Below are 21,566 nucleotides of genomic sequence, written 5' to 3'. Positions count from 1 at the left end.
AGAAAGAAAGAAAGAAAGAAAGAAAGAAAGAAAGAAAGAAAGAAAGAGAAACATTATTGCAGCTGCAGTTTACAGGGTGAAGCAAAAGAATTCCTCATTTATTCAACAATTATCATATTCTTAAAATAAACATGATATACTAGGCATAATGAATGCAAAGAAAAGACATGATACTTGATTCAGAAATAGCATATTGCTCAAATTAACTTGTCAACAAATAATGGCAACAAAGTAAAATAACAGAATGAGTCCACAGGAGAAGAAATACCTAATTCTGTCTGAGGCATATGCAGAGGAGGTAGAAACTCAACTGATGTGCATTAAAAGTCAATGAATTTTAGGGTCATCTCTTTCTGATCAGGGCAGAATAACAAGTACTAAACTTCTCCTGAATCAGGCACTGAACAGAAGGCAGTACAGGACATGACCCTTGAGAGAAGGGAAACACCCTAGTGTTGCATGATCATTCTCCTTTCAGCTTGGGGGCACTTTCTTGCTAGTAGAGCAGGATAGTAGAGCCCAATTTAACCAGCATTATCACTAAGCTTGAGAAGGCAGAGCCTGCATTCCAGAGCAGAGTACATTTCCAGCTATGCAATGGGTGGAAGTCAGAAATCTGCATGAGATTTACTGTAGATTTTTGGCCAAGCAAGTGTGTTCACCACACACAAGTGGAAGTTATGCAGTGCCAAAGTTCTAACCTAGCAAGAGAAGACACTGAGCTGAGTACTTCAGGCATTCAATTGAGATTACCCAAAGCTATCTCTTAAGAGTATAAAACAAATACTCTAGAGTGAATGCTGCACCTACCAAAATAGATGTGGCTTAACAAAAAATAAAATAAAGGCTGAAGAGACCAAAGGGTCTTACTGCCTGCCAGAGAAAATTATATGCATTGTAAAAAAAAAAACCAACACAATTTATAATGTGTCATGTATAATGTTGAACATATAATAATAAATACACAGATATGTAAAAGAAGCAAGGAATTATGGCCCAAAATCAAGAAAATAACCCAGTCAATACAAAGAGATTCTGACACAGTCCGGATGTTGAAATTAACAGAGACTTTAAGGTGGTTATAAAAAGAATGTTGAAATAGATGAAGTAAAAGATGGACATGATGAGTAGACCAATGAAGAATCTCAAGAGAGAGTTAGAAACTACAAAAAAAAAATAAAGACTATGAAAATTCTAGTACTAAAAATATAATACCTGAAATGGAAAATCACCCAGTGATTACAGATCTAAGAAGTTCAACATTCCCAAACAGAATAAATACAAAGACAACCACCTGTAAGACAAATCATAAACATCTGTGAACAAAAGGTAAAGAGAAAATCATAAAAGACAGCAGCAAGGGAAAACAGATTTCACACAGTGGAACAACAATCTGAATTAAAGCAAATTTCTATCAGAAACAATAGAAGCCAGACAACAATGGAATGACATTTTAAAAGATATATATCTATACCTGTATAATATATAGATATATCTATATATAGATACATATACATACATTATATATATATATATATCCATACTTTTGTATCCATTGAGTATACACTTCAAAACTTAAAATGAAATAGATATATAAACAAATATTGAGAGAAATTAGTCAGCTAACATGCACACAAAAATACTAAATAAGTGCTTTGAATGCAAGGAAAATGAGATGGAATCTAGAAATGAATAAAGTGGGGTGCCCAGGTGGCTCAGTCGGTTAAGCGTTTGCCTTTGGCTCAGGTCATGATCCCAGAGTCCTGGGATCAAGTCCTGCATTGGGCTACTTGCTCAGCGGGGAGCCTGCTTCTCCCTCTGTCTGCTCTGCCTGCCACTCCCCGTTTGTGCTCTCTCTCTCTGACAAATAAGTAAATAAAATCTTAAAAAAAGAAAAAAAGAAAAAAAGAAACGAACAAAGAGCAGTATAAATAGTAAATATATTAGTAACTATGAAAACCTATTTTTGATAGCTGTGTAAAGCAAAACAACAGCATTTTATTGAGAGTTATTATATATATAGATAGATGAAAATATATGATAACAATAGCATAAAGGATGGAAGGGGTAAATGTTATTTGCTATTGTGAATTCTTACATTGTAAATGCAGTAGTACAGTATTAAGTACACTGTGATATATTGAGGATGCATATTGTTATTTTGAAGCTAAGACAGCCACTAGAAAAATAATACTGAGAAGAAAAACTAAAAATCCAACAGAGGAATTAAATGAAATGAAAAAAAAATTAAATAAACCAAAAAAAAAGCAGGGAAGGAAAAATAGAAGAATAAAACAGAATAGAAACAAATAGAAACAAAAATGAGTATGGCAGTCTTAAATCCAACAATATCTATAAGTATACTAAATATAAATAGACTAAACTTTCCAAGTAAAAAGGAGAAATTGACAAACTAGATTAAAAAAAAGATTTAATTACTATCTACAAGAGATAAACTTAAGGCACAAATAAGTTGAAAGTAAGAGAAATAAAAAGATATAATATTCAATCAGCAAACAAAAAGCTGATTATTAATAGCAGAAAAAGCACAGTTCAAGGCAGAGTATTATTAGTATTTGTATTATTATCATTTCATAATGACAACAGGGTCAATCCGGAAGATACAATAAACTTAAATGTGTTATGTACCTAATAACAGCTTCAATATATACAAAGCAAAAATTACTTCTTTTAAAGTTAATCATACACCCACCTTCTGATGAGCCATTTATGGATTTATTGATAAGAAATAAAACACAGGTCCACATAAATATTTGTATATGAAAATTAATAGTTTTCTTTATAAAAACTATGAACAACCCAAATGTCCATCCACAGGAAGATGGATAAACAAATTGTGAAATAGTCATCAATAGAATAGTACTAATTGGCAATAAAAAAATGAACTATTGATGTGTGGCAACACAGATAAATTTAAAAATATACATCATTTGAGTGAAAAAAAAAAAAAAACAGAAAGGAGAACATAGACTTAATCTATAATGTTAGCAATCTGAATAACAGTAGTTACCAAATGGATGTACAGTTTGACAGAAGGAGGTATGGGGGCACTTTCTAACATGATGGAGATGTTCTATTTTTTATTGTGATATTGATAGCATGGTTATCTACATTCCTCAAACTTAAATTATATATTTAAGAGTCATACATTTTCTATACACATGACTTCACTTAAAAAATCCCCCATAAATAAAAATAAAAACCAGAATGAACTGAAGGGATGCAGGATGAGATGTCCCAAACTGTGCCACTTTGGTATAAAGATTATATCAAGTTAAAAGTAATAAATACCAAGCAGATGCTGAAAAACTCTCCACTTCCCCCATAACTGCTTGAATTTACCTTGGAAAGGAGAGCCTGCAAAGGAAGAGAGCTAATAACAGAGACTCCCCTTTACCTAAGGAACTTATGTGCATAATAGGGCAACCCTTGTTTTTCAAACATTTCCTTTCACCTTCTTGCTAATGGCTTTCCTCCCCTTTGTGTCCTCAGGCCCCTACCCCTCTCCTCAGTTCATATAAACTTGGGGTTGCCTCATTGTTTTTATAATCTCCTGTCTGTGTGAATTCCCCATACTCAAGCCTGTAAAATTTGATTTTCTCCTGTTATTTTGTCTCCTGTCAATCTGATGTTAAGTCCAGCTAGAAGGACAATAGGGCAGAGGAAAGTCTTCCTTCCTGACAGAATCTTTAAAACAAAATCAAAATTGTAGAATTGTATTAATGTTTTCTCCACACCAAACTATATTAATTTAACAGTTTTTATTTTAAGCTGACAGGTTTTTCTCTTCAGCTAGTTGAAGTACCTCAAGGCAGTAATAAGACTCTGGCCTCCTTCTGCGACAAAGTAAAAACGTGAGTGTTGCTATTTCATTAAACTTTGAAATTTTTGTACCAGCAAAAATTTGTCTATTTTAATTTAACATCACTGATTAATTTTGGATGTAAAATGTTAAAGTTTTTAAATAATTTTTAACATAATGAAAAATATAAATTTGTGACAAATTAGTTCATTAACTTCTGGTATTGTTTTTGTTGTTTTTAGTCAAATAATTTTATTCTCTTGAAAATTTAGTTAAAGCTAAATGTTTCATAATTTCATACCTGCCCTTGCTATCTATTGATCATTTAGTCTGCAGTGATTTAATTTCTCCTTTAATAACATAACTGACTGACTTCTCTGGTTCTGTCACAAAATAGCATTGATTTATCCTTCTTATCTGGGATATACTGTTTAAAATGGTGAGAGTGTCCTCCTCTTAATAATTTAATCTTATCTTGAATGAACTGCCAAAATAAATGAGCAAATGCATGGGTGTTTGTCCATCGAAAAACAAATTTATTCACTAGGGGATATTACAAAAACAGCACTGATCCTCTTTTTGCCCCATTAAAATGAACTTATAAATATAGATGTCTTTTTTTAAGACCAGTTTCTCATTAGCAGTTAAAATTTATATAACGCCATCTCTTCTATTGCTAAGGTTCCTGAAAGTTTTGAAAAATTAATGCATTTACATTTTGTTCTCTTGATTTTTATCTATTTATAGCTGTTTTAAAAATAATAAATACACATATAAATGAACTACAATTTATTTATCAGCTATAGCAGCTTACTACTAAATGATAGTTTGGGATTAAAGACTGGAATCATTTATTTAATCATTAATTTAAAAGGTTATTGGAAAGCCTAATAACTAGTCCATGTATGAGAGATATTCAAATGTAGAACAAACAGAAAGGCAAGGTCTCTGCCCTAAAAAACTTGTAACCATATTGGAAGAATTGAAAGGCACACAGATAAAAAACAAAAACAAACAAACAAATAAACCAAGGAGCTCAAATCCATGAAAATATTTAATGTTTAATCAATATCTCACTTGTTAACAGAAAAAAATTAAAATGACTCTTTGGATTCCTAAATTAGGATCTTTAAAGATATCAATATTGATTCTTTTAAGAATAAACTACTCACTGTCAAAAATTGACAAGCACTGCCAGGAACTTTACACTTTAAATCTAAAATGTGATCATTTCTACTCTCCAAGCAGGAGAAAAAGCTCTCTTAATATCACAAGATATCATTCAGTATAAATCCATTGACAAAACACTTATTACTAGTCCTTCCCATCACTTTTTTTTAACATAATGTAATATCCTTAGATGAAATCTTTGTGGATGCAATAGTGACACAAAATATTTTATGTAATGGTTTGTCAGTAGTTCATGGTGCATTTTCTGAATTTTTAAATGTAATTTTTCTCAATGGTTCTTTTCAAAGTAACCATGAAAACTAAAACAGACAAACAATCTACTTTATAGAGTAGTGAAAGGAAGATATAGGTTATATTCACACACACTTGCTTTTCAATAATCTTTTTCGATGTATATTCATATATAAAATAATTAAATTTATAGATGCATAATTATTTTGTACACAAACACACAATTCATTCAACAGCAACTATTTCGGAGGATCTATGTACTAGGCACTGTCCAAGGCTCTTAATTCAAAAGAAGATCAAATTGAGTTTGAAAGCCAAATTTCATAAGAGGGTCACAATAGAATGGATTTATGTACCCAATTTCATCTGGTTTTTTGTCTAATATTTAAATAACCATACATAAAAGTGTTATTGATATTTCTGTTATACACCCTTTAAAGAAGCTATCTAATTTGCTGGATTTGGTTTCTTGTTGTGACATATTTTCAAGCCACATCTTTCAAGGAATGTGTCATATTTTCGTAAAAAATGTAATAAAATGGCATAGCATATGACAAGTTTTGAATACAGTAGACACTCGACAAAATTTTAGGAGAGAATAGGTGATTAATTTGCATTTTAAATTTAATTCCCCCAAACAGTAGAAGCTTAAATCATGTATGCATGGAGTAGTATCCCATCATATGGTGAATGATAAATCATAAAGCCCCTCAACCAGAACTGGAGTCTATTCTTTTATCATAGTTATAACAAAGGAGAGTGGCCCAAATGGGGTCTCAACCTGTAGTTCTGGAGTAGCAGCAGTAATGGCTTACTTGGGAAACTGTTAGTAGGGAAAATGTGAAGATTCCTCCATAGAGCTATTGAATCAGCAAGGATGAGGATAGGACTCAGAAAATAAGGTGATTCTGATGCATGCCATGCACTTTTCATTTGTCAGGCCCCTCAAGGAGGGGATGTTTCTGTGCAATTTAAGGGCATAGAGATTAAGCTACTTCAGTGAGCCTGGCACTACTTTGATGCTGCCCAAATAGAATGAATGCCAAGGATGTAATTCATATCGATACATTACATAGAATGCATAGTATACCTTCCATACACAGAATGTATAACTTTCTCTTTGGGACTAGCACTACAAAATTTAGATGTCTGCATAATTAACAACAATAACAACAACAACAAAACCCATGATTTCATATTCATCATCAAAGGCATTTTAAAACATCTAAGTTGCAAATAATTTTATGTTGTATTCTGCACGTGGGCAATAACACGGATCGACAAGGATTCAGCTATAATAATATATAATGATAATTATGATAATCATATGGGTATATGCTTACATTCTACAAAAATCTTTTGCATGCCTTTTCACTTTTAATCCTTGCAATGAACCTTTGAAGTAGATACAAATACCTTCATTTGTACAAAGAACTGGTCAAATAACTTGCCTCTGACCATAAAACTACTAATTGGAAGAATCAGGATTCAAGCTCAAGGCTTCTGATTCCAAGGATAAACTATTTTGCAATTCTCTGACTCATTTGAGCAATAAAGAATTGTTCAGTGTGTACAAATGACTTCTGGGCTAAATTACTTACATAAATCCAGAGATTTGTGTAATCCAAAAATTTACAGCCAAGAATGGTATTTACCAATTGGACATAAGGTAATTTATTTTAAAAAATCCTTAAATCAAAATGAGTGACTTCCAGCTTGAGAAATTTATCAAAAACCAAGGGGAGGCATTTAGGCTTCGAAAGTAATGTCAATGAAGGAAGTAATCATTATTCAGAGTGACTTCTCATGCTTAATGAATGACAATGTAGTCTTAATTGCTTCAAATGAGATGCCCCTGGGGAAATCTAAAGAATGGTCCTTTACAGTTATTTTGGTATAATTGTCATCTTTACCAGTCTGGCCTAGCTAACAGCACTGTACCGCAAATCAGCTACTGATTGTTTTCATATTTTAAATCTTCTATAGCAAAACTGTGCATGAAGTTTCTTATAATCTTCTCCTAAGTATTGTTTCCTATATATTTTTCAGAATAAGAGAGACATATCATGCAGCTGACATTAATTCCAATTCAGGGAAGATCTGGAGCACTACTACAGCATTTCCCTATCAGCTCTTTTCTAATACTAAGTTTAACATAAATATTTGTATTGATAACTCAACACAACTACTTCATTTTATGCCATATGGTAAGCAACCTTGCAAATAAGTATAAAAATCTACATAAGCTGGTATAGGCTGCATAGCCTTGAATCCACAGACCGAAAGCATTTTGAGAAGTGTTATTAAATGCTAGTATTTTGCCCTGAAGTGAAATTAAGAGGAAAACAGCTGGAAACCTTTTGTTGACATTTGTTTAGCTATTATTTTTAAGAACTCTCTTCACATAGCTCACCCCAGGACACTTTACTTTCCTGCTATAAAATAGTTGATGGCAAGAGTAACAAATTTTTAGCATATTAAAAACAAAACCTAATTTCAAAAAGAGTATAGATAAAGCATGTGAATGAATATGAATGAATATACATGTATGAAAATGGCAATACTACCCATTAGAAACAACTATGTCATTCAAATGTGAATAAATTAGGACATAAAACAGGCAACGATACATAGTCTTTATTCCCACTGTAAAAACTATAGGAGCCTTATGCAATAGATCCATTGAATCAGTCTCCGGGGATGGATCCTGGAACCCAGAATCTGCATTTTATCAAACTCATCAGATGATTCTTATTTTTCTAAAGTTTTAGAATCTCTTTAAAGTTGTTTAATATTTTATTTCACTGTTATTGTCAACTGTTTTGCAAAACAATAATAGTTCTTCAAACATTAGTTGTTACTAAATGAGTTTCTGCCTATGAACTGTTTTTTCTTGACAAATAATGAGCCAACAAATATTTTCTTTCATTGATTGTTACTAATATAATTATTATTTTGATTTTTTCTTTCTTACTCTAGTCAAGATTCTGAGTTAGTGCAGATGGCTACAAACATAACAATGTTATGTTGGAATATTTAGTTAGGGCCATCTGGTTTGAAACTAACAAAAACCAACTCCTGCTGCCTTAAGAAAAAAACACTCTTAAAGAATATAGAGATTTCTTACAGAATTTAAGAGTAAGAATTCAGCAGATTCAGGAATGTACTAAAGGCACAGATGAAATAAGCAGTCCAAAATTCCTGTATGCATCTCACCTCATCTCTTCTATATAACTGTTTCTTAGGTTTCCCTTGCTTTCTGCTGACTTATTTCCCTTGCTTTTCCAGAACACATGGAAAGCCAAGATCTCAAGCTTAAATGCTATTTGGCCAGCTCCCTAAAGAAAATTCAGTCTCTCTATTAGATCTAATTCCAAATTTCTAAAAGCAGGATTCTGATTGCCAAGCCAAAATCAGTGGTGTTGAACCCTGAGCCAATCACAATCTGTGTTATCTTGGCCTCAGTTGCTGGAGAAGAGGGAATAACCCTGAACTAGAGAGACCACTTCTCTTCTTCCAGCTTAAAATATTTAACTTCCAACATCTCTCTCTCTCTCTCTGGATGTTCTTTTGTTGAATGTGGCAAGTTGGAGGTCATTTTTTACTTTTATGAGAAGTTTCAGGAAATTGATTAGGTCACTGTGTCTAGTGTTAGAGATGTATAGTAGTAAAGAGGATGTCTACTCTCAAGGATATTAAAAATGTTTATGAGAAGGAGGAAGAGGAGGTGGAGGAAGGGGTGAAGTACAGAGGAAGAAGGAGGACGAAGCAGAGGAGAAAGGACACGTTCAAGAAAACACACAGAGCTGCACATGCCACTGTTGGGAGGAAAACCTTTCCTCTATTCACTTACATTTGAGGGGGGTGGGGTGGTGGCTGTGACTTAGCTGACAATAGATTAGTAGGAGAAAAGGCAAAGTTATTTACACATGTATGCAGGGGTTACTTGCTGAATACCCAGAGGTAAAGGTTTATATACTAATTTAATATAAAAGTATGTGTGTGTGTGTGGGCAGGGGGTGTCACTTGGAGCTTCAATAGGAAAATAGGAACTATATATATGTATTCATGATAGTGGATGGGCAGTCTGTCTCCTTCCTGGAATTTGCAGGAAATTCCCTCCGAAGGAAGTTAATGGAAGCTGTATTAGGGAGTCTCTGCTTTAGTCAGATAAAGAAAGTTCAGATAAGATTTCAAATGTTTTCACTTTGAAATAATCTTTACGCCAAAATTGTGATCCTTTCAGCACTTTATATAAGTGTTTTACTAGTAAATACAGATGTGCTATAAAGAACAAAATAGTGTATCTGAAGAATATATCAAGAATGACTTTAACAAAAGGTAGAAGCTGTTCCTAGAAATTTAGGGAATAATGAAATCTAGATAAATAAAGAGGAGGAGATGGGTGAGGATAAGGCATTTTCATCCAAAGAGAACAGTTTCCCCAAGAGTGAGGAAATGGAATCCTTTAGAGAATTAGGTTTTTTTGAGCAAAGAATTCTGTGTTCCATAATCTTCAATTATCACCTCAATGAAGATTATTCCCTTGTCCTTATTTCCATGTACAAAATTGCTCTAGAGTGTCTTTCCTTTCAGATTTAGATGATTCATGGTTAGAACTGTATTAGGAGGCCATTTGTGACCCGCAAAGTGTTGGAAGTAGAAGTCAGTTTGCAAAGATTAAAGAGTGATTGAGAATGGTTTACAGAAGTTATCTACTTTTTAAAGAAGTTTGGCAGTAATGGTAAGGTTAAAAAAATACTATCATAATGGAATGAAATGGATGAGGGGAGATTTTATTGGAAGATTAAACAGAAACAGAAATTTTAAGAAAAAACAAAAGCATCTTTGGATCGGAGAATATTGAATATATAAAAGAAAAGGGACTTAATTGAAGGAAATGGAACCTAGTATAGGAAAAACAGAGATTAAGAAGTAAGATATAGCAAAAAGCAATGATTCTTATATCTCAAAAGATGGGTAAAGAGATAGAGGATGATGTGCAAAAAACTAGATTTGATGCACAGGGTAGTTAATTAAAGAATCTTTAAAGAAGGGCATTTTCCTCTTCAATATGGTAGGCAATATGGTCAACAGGTTGAGAAGGACTGCATAAAGTGGAAGAGTACAAGAAATTGGGGAAAGTATTATCTTAGTTGCCAAAGTGAAGGTACGAGTATAAAATATACTTAAAAGAAGCCATAGTACTTGTTGGCTTACAATATGGATGAGAAGTTTAACTTACAGACACTTAATGGCTGACTTCAAGGAGAAAGATCATAATTTCAGGTCTAATTTGAAGTAATAATGAAACATTCAAAGAGTAACATGAAACATAAAGTAGGAGATAATTAAGCCAAAGTGTAGGAGAGAAGTAAGAGTAGAAATTGGATTATGGAGTCTGTCACATTGAATGGAAAGATGGTTGTAGTGAAATAATGAATTCATGCATGCCCCCTATAGCACTGGGGGTGCAGCCTGGAAATGGGAGAGCCAAATTAACTAAAATGAACTGGTGTCTCTGGGGATAATTTCCTGCCATCATATACTGGCAATATCCTCCCCTCCTTGTCAGAGCCCTTACAGTCATGATTTTGCTGTGGCCATATTTTCTTCTAGCTTCCAATACCATTTCAATCATTATTCCCAAGCAACAGAGTATTTAAGATACTCTCTACCATGTCAAACCATTAACACAACCCCTAATTCCATGATGATATTTACCATTTTTTCTCTGACCATTTCTTAGAAAATACCTTGATCTACCATAAAACCCACACTTTAAAATCCAGCATTATTCTCTTCCCCCGTTTTTTTGTGGCAGGTCCTGCAATGTCAGTTGCACTACATTTTGTTAGCCAGTTTGTGTCAAAAACCTTTTCTTCCAAACAAAAAGGTATGGAAGTAAAAGAAGCTATAGCAAAAAACAAACAAACAAACAAAAACAAACAAACAAACAAAAAATAATTGCAAACTAAACACAACTCAGATGAATACAATTGAGAGTTTGCAGTATGCTGTTCAAATTCCCACTGGTTAGGGGTCATAAGTACAGTCTGTTTGCACTTGCTTCATTGATTGAGACCGCGAGATCACACTCAAAGCATGGAGATATATATATATATATATAATTTTCAACTATCATCATTTATGGTTATAAATGAGCCCTGTACTATTTGTCATTTATAATTAGGAAAATATTTAACAGACAAATATTACTGTAGCAAGTCAGTATGGTTCTGGCCACTATTAAATGGCATATGTATGTAAGAGCTTAGTGGGGAGATTATGGAATGTAAAGACAAAGGAATTTACCTTATAGTATGCTTACATTTTGAGCTCCATAGAAGGTAGAGAAAAAAAGCACATGTTCATTAAAGTTATTATAATGCTGTCCAAGATGGAAACTTGAGTGATTCCCACATGGGAAAGGAAGAACGATAAGCTTGGAGACTTAGAATCATTGACAGCACAGGCTTTGGAATCTGACAGATTTAGGTTAGACTCTTGACTTGCCACTTATCACTCACTGAATCTCCTAAGTCCCTATGAGTAACCACAGTAGAATACTTTTTTAAAAAAAGATTTTATTTACTTATTTGAAAGAGAGAATGAGAGAGAGAGACAGGAGAGGGAGAGGGGCAGAGGGACAAGCAGACTCCCCTCTGAGCAGCCCAATGCAGGGTTTGATCTCAGGACCCGAGAGATCATAACCTGAGCCAAAATCAGACCCTCAACCGACTGAGCCACCCAGCTGCCCTCACAGAATACTTTTTTATGCAGAGCCACAATGTATTAAGATTTTAACATGAGGAATACAATATCTAGCTCTGTCAGTAATATGAAGACAAACTGATTAAAGAAAATACAAAGAATTGTTTTTCAAAGTATCTCCAAATTTAATCAGACTAATAAATGAGATGCATCTCATTTTAATTCCTCTTGATGGAGCTAGACAGTTACAATAGTTCATAATGTATATATCTTTTTTTGTGCTCAAAACCTTTATCCCAGGCAATATATGATAAGCTCTTATTAACTTTTTATTATTCACCTTTGTTTTTAGCTAATTATCTTGTCAAAGACCTAATTGCAGAGATTCTACATTTTTGTACAAATGACCAGTTATTCCCCAAAGATCATCTTCTAAGTATATGTGGCTATGAAGAATTTTTGCAGAAGTAAGTATCTTATTAAGGTAAAATTTGATCATTGTTATAACCTATGCTAAGGCATACTTCATTTTTTTAAAACATACTTTGTACAAACACTATACTCTTATAACTAACATAATTAAATCAATTTTGCCCTTTTTAAGGTGAATTCAAAATTTTATGACTCATGGCAACAGTCTCACTCTTGGTTTTATTTAGTATTTTGTGTATTTATGGCAACATGTATTTAAGCGACCTGTGACCAGGAGGGTGATATTCTCAGGACATGGAAATTTCAGTTTTGAAACCAAAAAAATCCTGGGCAAAACAAGTCACTGTAATAAAGCTTATTAGAACTGATCACAATTTTTTAAAAGTAACAAGTTATTTTGTAATAAGTAATTTTTTATTTGGAATAATATTAGTATGCTGATTAAATGCTGATTTTTAAAAATCACAGAGGGTTTCAGTATGAGCATTGTAACATTTTCATAAAAGAGTAACCTTCATTTCTTTAGTCAGGCAGCTCTTATAACAATTAGAAAAGTCTAGGTAGGTCAACTGCAGATAGTTATTTGATAGAAAACTCACTTTCTCTTATTATATCACAATTATGACTATTCTGAAATTCCTTAAAGACCAACCTTGAAAATATAATACAATTTTAAGAAAGGAGATATTCCTCTGCTGGTACTGCAGTTATTCTAGATAGTAAAGTCATAAACTAAAGTAGTCAATAAAGTGAATTGTCATTTACATTTTTTCCTTTGTGTTTCCACAAGTGTCTAAAGAATGACAACAGTCTCATGGAAGTAAAAGTGTATTTGGTTTCAGATACTCATTGTCACTGTCATTATTATTCCATCATAAATGTATGTGAAAATTTGATGAATTTAACAATATTATCAGCAAATCCAGTCCTTTATTGTGCAATGTTAACTGTGAGTGACTTTTAAGACAGAATATTTCTCTTTTTGTAATCCCAGTTATTACAAAATAATAATAAAGATTTATATGAAATCACAGATGTTTTTGTACTGAACTCACAGATACCCCCCTTCTCTATTTGAACCTATTAACATACCCAATGACTAGGCTGCTACCCTCTTCCAACATATGGTATTTGAAAGTATATGCAAAGAGCAAGGAGAAATACTTGAGAAATGTAACCTTATACTGAATACTCATTAAAATTCATCTTCTGAATGTATATGTCTCCAAATTCTGGACTTTGGCTAATGTCAAACATTAGATACAAAAAATTAGAGACATTATTAAATTTATGTATTTAGTGTTACCAGTAGGAAATATCATCCCACAAGCAAAAGTGATAAAGAGATAGAAATTTGGAAGAGTATAATGTGAACAAATTTATAATGGACCTTGTATTAATTGCTGTTTCAGATGTGTAAGTCATCCATAATAGCTCAATTGTTGACTGGTAAAAATGTATATATCATTTTGGGTTTTTTTCTTATTAATATGAACATAATAGATTTCTAAAATATTTTATAGTCATTTGTTTCTAACAAAATTTCATTTACCTGGGTTTTTATTAAGATAGTAAAGTTACAAGTATTAGTATAGATTAATTATACTCATTTTTCCCTACTGGAATTTGAAAGATATGTATATATCAGGGATTTACTTACTATTTAAGATTAACATCCTATGTGTTTGGTATGACTTTTTAAAATAAGCATAACATTCATTATCATTCTTTCTAACATCTAAATCATTCAGTTTTGTTTTTTTGTTTGTTTACTCTCTTGCAATTTGTCTAAAAAAATATGTCTTGGGGTGCCTGGGTGGCTCAGCTGGTTCTCTCTGTCTCTACCTATCCCTCCCTCTTTCTCTCCTTCTGTCCCTCCTCTCCCACTCTCTCTCTCTCTCTCAAAAAAAAATAATAATAATAATAAATTTAAAAACCATGTCCTTAAATACTTGGAAATCTTCATAATGTTGTTCTATAGAGGGAACACAGGTAACACACAATAAAGTTAATAATGTAATAGGTAATAATTTAGACTCAGCAGTTATAGTACTACATCTGGAGTATTTGACTAGCTTTGATTGTAATAATAATAACCATTTATCAAGTGCTCATTATTTGGTTACCTCATATTGGGTAGACTTCTAAGTCTTATGACATTATCAGTATGATAGATACTGTAATTACCCTTGTTTTACAGACAGGAAGTCTGAGGCTTTGTTTAAGATCATAGTTTAAGCTGGTAGAGTGAAGCCTGAATTCAAACCTGGGTTTGGCTGTTTGCCCTGGGTCTGAACTATGAAACAATAGTGCAAAAGCTCTTGAAGGATATACAAGAAATAGTAAATAGGTTCTTCATGCTGGAGCACAGGGTGAAAAATATGTGTAGTTTCTTAGGTGTCTGCAGGAATGGGGTGCAGAGATTGTATTAGTCTACTTCAACTCCTATTGAAAACCACACACATATAAGACATTTGGTTAAGCCCCCGGCTAGCTCAGTCGGTAGAGCATGAGACTCTTAAGACATTTGGTTAATCATTGAGAATACAAAGGTAAGTTACATATAATCTTTACCCTCTCCCTTGCCTAAAAATTCATAAAGCCCTGTAATGCCCTATTATGTGGACAGTATTAACATTATTATAATCCAAATGCTTGTAGATCACAGAGGGATTAATGGCAAGAATATGGAAACCGTGCAAAGAAAAGTCAATGATAAACTTGTATTTAAAGAATAAATACTGAGGAAAAAGAATCAGTACCATGTGATAAAATGTTAATGGCCTTAGAATATATAAAATACACTTAAATTTTGTTTTGAAAAAATAATTATCAAGAAAAAAACAGGCTAAGAATGTGAGTAGCATGAATAGAAATTCAATAGACAAGAAATTATTTAAAGAATTTAACTAATAAACATCCAATTAAAACAATGAGATACCGTTTTTGCCCCTCAAATTCTTAAAATACTTATGATGAAATTCAGTTGGAAATGGACAATATACAAACAGCTGCTAGAAATATATATTGATATAGCACTTACTGAAGAGAATTTTGTCAAACATGTTAAAGGTCTGTAGAAATGTGTCTAAAACTGATAGATCATCTGTGTTTCAGCAATTCTGCTTCATTGAATATTTCTAAGTAACAATCATAATACAAAAAGACTTATTATAAAGGATATTTACCATAACATAATTTCTAGTATTAACAATAAGAAGAACAGAAACTGGGAAAAAACGGAATCTCCAATAGTACTCCGAAATAGAAGTAAGATAGGTCATGAACATAATTGTATTATAAAATGACATAGAATATATAAATTATTAAAAATATAGCATCATATATCTTGAAATAAAAACATGCATCATAGTTTTTAAGGATGAAAAGGTATCTTTTCAAATCATGTTTAAATATATTAATTTTTGTTAAAACAAGTGTATTTCTATTCAGAAAGTAAGAAGAAATCTTTTTTTTTTAAAGATTTTATTTATTCATTTGAGAGGGAGTTAGAGTGAGAGAGAGAGTGCCTGAGCACAAGCCTGGGGGGAGGGGGGAGAGGCAGACTCCCCGCTGAGCAGGGAGCCCAATGCAGGGCTCTATCCCAGGACCCTGGGATCATGATCCCAGCAGAGGGCAGACGCTCAACCGACTGAGCCACCCAGGTGCCCCGAAAAGAAGTCTTATACACTAAAATGTTAAAGTAGTTAATTTCACCTTGAAAAAGAACTACAATACAAATGATAATTATTTATTTCATTTTAATTTACAAAACTCCGATAAACCTGATTTTTTTGCTATCAAGAGATTAAGGTGGGGCGCCTGGGTGGCTCAGTCGTTAGGCGTCTGCCTTTGGCTCAGGTCATGATCCCGGGGTCCTGGGATCGAGCCCCGCATCAGGCTCCCTGCTCGCGGGAAGCCTGCTTCTCCCTCTCCCACTCCCCCTGCTTGTGTTCCCTCTCTCGCTGTGTCTCTCTCTGTCAAATAAATAAATAAAATCTTAAAAAAAAAAAAAAAGTTCTTAAAAAAAAAGAGAGATTAAGGAAATAAATAATTTCTCATGGAGATGAAAATAATAACAGTAAAACAACAGCAAAATCTACTTCCCTTATTAAAAGTCTTTAATGGAGTAAAATTTTCACACATAGAGAAGCATTATTTCCATTTTACAGGTGGGAAAATTGAGGGTAGGAGAAAATAGTAACTTATAATAATAAAATAATAAGGTTACAAAATTTGGAAGCAGCAAAGTCAGGATAGCACAAGTTTATCTGGCTCTGAAGCCCAAATCTTTCTAATATATAACAAAGTCCCCTTCATAATAAAGGGCCACTTGAAAATAAATATTATAGGGATGATGTTTCATTGGGGAAAATGACCAGTTACTTGGGTTGTAAACATGGGTTTATAATTCAGCACACAGCATTTAGGTCAAACACAAGGAAATCATAACTTGTAGAACACTCATTTTCTGACATATTTAAATTTTTAACAATTTTAACCAGAAAACATTTAGAAATGATTTGACTAAAACAAAGGTAAATCATAACCACTAAAGGTGAGCTTGTTAAATTTCTGATTAGAAAAAAATTTTCTTTTTGGAATTTTGAGACTCTTTAAGCAATAGGTATTATCAAAACAAATTCTGCACACTATTGATAATGCTACTCTATTACTGTTGCTTTGGCAAGATGAGTTTAACTTCCTTTAACTTCAATTTCTTTATTTTTTAAAAAAAATATTTTTAATGTATTGTTCTACTTTACAAGTGAGCCATAGGATTACATTTTAGTAATCTTTAATTCCAAATATAAGAATTTTATTAAGCCTCTACTAATCTTTTCAGGGTGTATGGATTGCTTTGAGCTCCAGTGAAGTGTAGGTCTAAATAAATTAAAATATTATGTGGTTGTTCAGATACAGTGAACTTAAAAGTAGAGAAGTATTCTCTCTTCCCCTGCCCCACCAAAAAAACACTATTATTTTTGTGGAATGATTTAGAATTTTTTTTTTCATTTTAAATTCTCCTTATGTTATCAGAACTATGCTTTTCAATCTGTTCTGCATTATGAAGATAGAGATAAATTATATTTAGTTGCTACTTTTGCCATTTCTCATCTATTTTAGACTAGGTAAGGGCAAATCCTTAAAATGTAAACTCCTTGGTTTCTTCCAGTCAGTATATTTGTCTGACTATTCTAAGACTTTTTGCACCACAATTAAAATGCCAATGGTCTGGATATTTTCTCATAACTCTGTTAATCGTGTATTTATGATGCTCTATTCGTATTTCCTCCTTAAGTCATACTTTGTTATTGCATTGAACTCACCTGTCTTTAGAGGCCCAGGGATATTACTAACCTAATAATTTGGACTCTATGAAAAAAAATTTACATTTTCCAAAACAGTACATTGAACAAAACTGAATTTAATAAAGCAATTAAGATACTATTTATATTCCATAACCTATTGCAAAATTAAGAAAGATAACTTTTCTAGGGAGTACAAATTCCCTTTTTTATATGTCAACTATATTATTATGGCAATTCATTTATAAAATAACATTCATCCTAATTTAGTATTACCAACTTTTTCTGTAAATTAAAACATTCCGTTTTCTCTCTCTCTCTCTCTCTCTCCCTTTCTCCTCCCTCCCCCCCATTTCTCTTGCTCTTGCTCTGTCTCTTCCTCTCCCTGTTCAATGTTTCCATAAATACAGGAATTCACTTTAATAGCATGTCTCCGTAACTATTCTCAAAAATGAGAAGGTTCCTGACCTCTTACACCTAGATATCATGTCTTTACCACATACTTCAATTATATCAAATAGTTTCATTAACTACAGTATTCTCCTCAAAAATTGCTTTCTTTATACATGGTTTTAAATAATATAATATATTATGAACAAAGAAAAAATTAAAGAATTAGGTCAGAAACTATCAATTTTCACATAGGCTCAAGATAGCTTAATACAAAATGGTCAGCACTATGAAGTATGGAATACAGAAACTGCAAATTAGAATCGGAATAAATTAAATAGAGAAGTAATAGAAGGATAAAAGGAATCTTGTACATTCAAAAAATATTAACATCTTCCATCATGTTCCTGGTCTGTCGACCCCAAATTAATTACTACAGTAGGAAATGTCCTTGGTAATTTCATTTCCTCTTTTCCCATGATTTTATCCAGTAGGCAGACCCCATCAGGCTAACCAATGGCAGGCTTGAGGACAGGACCTACTACTACTACCTCTTTTCTTCCCCGTTAGACGCAGTACAGATATAAAACCCAGAGTGTGCCTGCTTCTGCTTTCCTTCCAGGGAGTAACAAGACTCATATCTTCACCTACTCTTGTAACCATCTTACATGAGCTTTTTCTTCATAAATATACTTGTAATATATGAAGTATAATTTTACTTCATAATTGTACCCCTTAGTATCTAGCCCAGCATTTACCGGGAGTGCAGGGTTTTCTGTTTCTTACTCCTAACCTATGTGATGTAAGTAATTTCTTCTCTCAAAAGTCTTGCTATGTGTTTTACTTTCTAATTCAGCTTAAAAACAATGTTTCTTAGGTGCTGTGTGAAACAATAACATTTACTGCATTTTGTTGAATAAATCATGACTGTACCGTCAGTAGCAATTCACAAGTGCTGCATAAGAAGAAACCAAATAATCTTTCTTGAAAATTCTGCTTGGGCCAGTTGTTTACAGTTATGACCAGGTGTTATATTCTTGATTTAAACAAAACAAAATGAAACAAAAGAAAACTGTTCTTTATGATTTAATTGACTTTTTCAAGGAATGCTAGAACCCAGAGTGCTAAAAAAATGTAAAAAGAAAAAAAAAAACCTATGTAATTAAAAATCTTACTTTGAAATTGTCATATACATTCTTAAATCTAAATTTAAAAGGCATTATCTACCTCTTTATTCATCAGCAGCATTGATTAGTTTGATCTGGCTATCTACTTGGGAGTCTCTTTTCTCTCTTCTGACCTTTCCTAGTAGAGAAAATGTTGAATAACCTTTGATTAGAGTGAAAAGTCCTCTTTGAAAATTAAATCTAATTAGAATTTTAAAATAATCTTCTTAAAAAAACCTACTGTTTAAAAAAATTAGCTAATCTCATGACAATTTGTATTAATTTATTCTTTAAACATTTGATTATAAATTGGAATTGTTTTATTCAAAGTAATCAGACTATTAAATACCAGTAAGGAAAACGCTAAGTTATATAAAGTTGAAGCTATATAAAGTTTAAACTTTATATATAATGTTTATACTCACCAGCAGTAAAAACTGGGTTGTATATATTCCTGGGGGGGAAAAATGAGTCTCTTTCTTCTTAATAAAATTAAGGATTCCATTTAGCAAACTTGAACAAATTATTTTCAGCATATTTGGAACAGCCTAAGATTACCAATATTATAATCGACTCTTTTTAGCTTTTTAGACTTAATTTGGTCAAATAAATAGCTTAAGGTATTTTTCTCTTTTACATAACTTTGCTCTTCCTCTTATAAATCACAAAATCATGTCAGAGAATTAGAAAAAAACATGTCATAACTTTGAGAGCTCTCACATATAATAATAAAAGTTGTGTTCTGGTAATAAATCATTCATTAAGAGTATCTTGAGTTACTTCAATTCAGTTATTAGATCTCCTTCAGAGTACTTTTCCTAACATTTAAAAATTAATTTTGGGGGGCGCCTGGGTGGCTCAGTTGGTTAAGCGACTGCCTTCGGCTCAGGTCATGATCCTGGAGTCCCGGGATCGAGTCCCGCATCAGGCTCCCTGCTCGGCGGGGAGTCTGCTTCTCCCTCTGACCCTCCTCCCTCTCATGCTCTCTGTCTCTCATTCTCTCTGTCTCAAATAAATAAATAAAATCTTTAAAAAAAATTAATTTTGGCTTCTATCTTTAATAAATAGTTAGCTAAAATAATGATAATAATATACTGTATAAACTTGCATTTGGTTTTAACCAATAATTCTATAAAGGAACAAATGTCCTAATATGTGAATACTCTCTATATAACTTCATTTGAAAGTAATTCCCCAAAGAAAGAGCTTGTGCTAAATAAAGGTTGTTTGTTATTAAAAGCTACAGGTAAGAATTATAGCATATTTCAGACCCAAGTTTTCTTTGTGTATGTGTGTTTGTTTTCTTTTTTTTAATTTAATTTTAATTTTTTTATTGTTATGTCAGACCCAAGTTTTCTAAAAAGCTTTGTAATGCTTATACACGCATCATAAACCAACAGACTTGATTCTTTTTATCAAGTTTTTATAAAAGATTTTATAAAAGTTTTACAAGTTTTTATAAAAATAAAAACCTGTTGCATGATTTTTCCAAGAAGACAAAGAAAATCAGAACTAAACAAAGGTATATAATTTAATTTTATTATACCAAAACTATAATAATCAATAGGCAGCTATCAAGTTATTTTTGTTACTTAAAAACATTTACTTCTAAAAACTAAGAAATAAAAATCCCACTCCCACCCTCCACAAATTTTGAATCAACTGGAGTTCTATTTTTCTTAAGGTAAAGGAATTAGCTGGAGAATATGTGAATTGCGTAGTATTTCAAATTAGCCAGTATCATCTTAATGAGGCCTAAATGAATTATTTTAAGTTTAGTTTTTGAATGTTTTGTATTAGTAAAGTCTAAAGAATGTTTCTCCTCTGGAGGTTTGTGGGAAAAATAATGAAACCTTTGAAATGGGATAAGATCTGTATTTTTTATTTTCTTGAGTTGGTGACTGTATTACAAATTTTGCACACCATATCTCCAAAATAACTCCCTGGAGTTTAGTATACATTTTTGCAAAGGACACAAAGTTCCACATTCACCGATATGTTTCCTCCTTATTTACTTTCTATCTTCTTTATTTATTTAAATTGTTGTGCTAGTATTTGTCTTTTGTGAATGCACAGCTTAAAAGAGGGCATTATAAACTTGAAAGTTGTTACAAAACATTTCCTCTAGATTAAAAAAAATTGAATTTAAAAAAGTATGTACTATATATGTAAAGAAATACAACCATATTCAATTGAAGAGGCATGAGAGATAGTTGCCTTTTTACAAGCTGGAGGGAATTCTCTTTTTTTTTTAAGATTTTATTTATTTATTTATTTATTTATTTATTTATTTATTTATTTATTTATTTA

At 32.3% G+C, this 21,566-nt stretch overlaps 1 protein-coding gene across 2 annotated transcripts in view; it reads left to right on the top strand.

The window, feature by feature from the left end:
• PIK3C2G (phosphatidylinositol-4-phosphate 3-kinase catalytic subunit type 2 gamma) overlaps positions 1-21,566 on the top strand; it is a 344,923-nt gene that overhangs the window by 1,461 nt on the left and 321,896 nt on the right. For both annotated transcript variants that reach the window (XM_035028133.1, XM_035028132.1), the window contains exons 2-4: positions 3,793-3,875; positions 7,295-7,452; positions 12,312-12,426. In XM_035028133.1, the coding sequence (XP_034884024.1) occupies positions 3,793-3,875; positions 7,295-7,452; positions 12,312-12,426 (356 nt within the window). The remainder of the gene's footprint in view (positions 1-3,792; positions 3,876-7,294; positions 7,453-12,311; positions 12,427-21,566) is intronic.

Source organism: Mirounga leonina, unplaced genomic scaffold (genome assembly GCF_011800145.1).
Source record: "Mirounga leonina isolate KUSES-001 unplaced genomic scaffold, KU_Mleo_1.0 Mir_201, whole genome shotgun sequence".
NCBI lineage: Eukaryota > Metazoa > Chordata > Mammalia > Carnivora > Phocidae > Mirounga > Mirounga leonina.
Note: the sequence above shows the minus strand (reverse complement) of the source record. Positions and strands in the feature narration are given on the sequence as shown.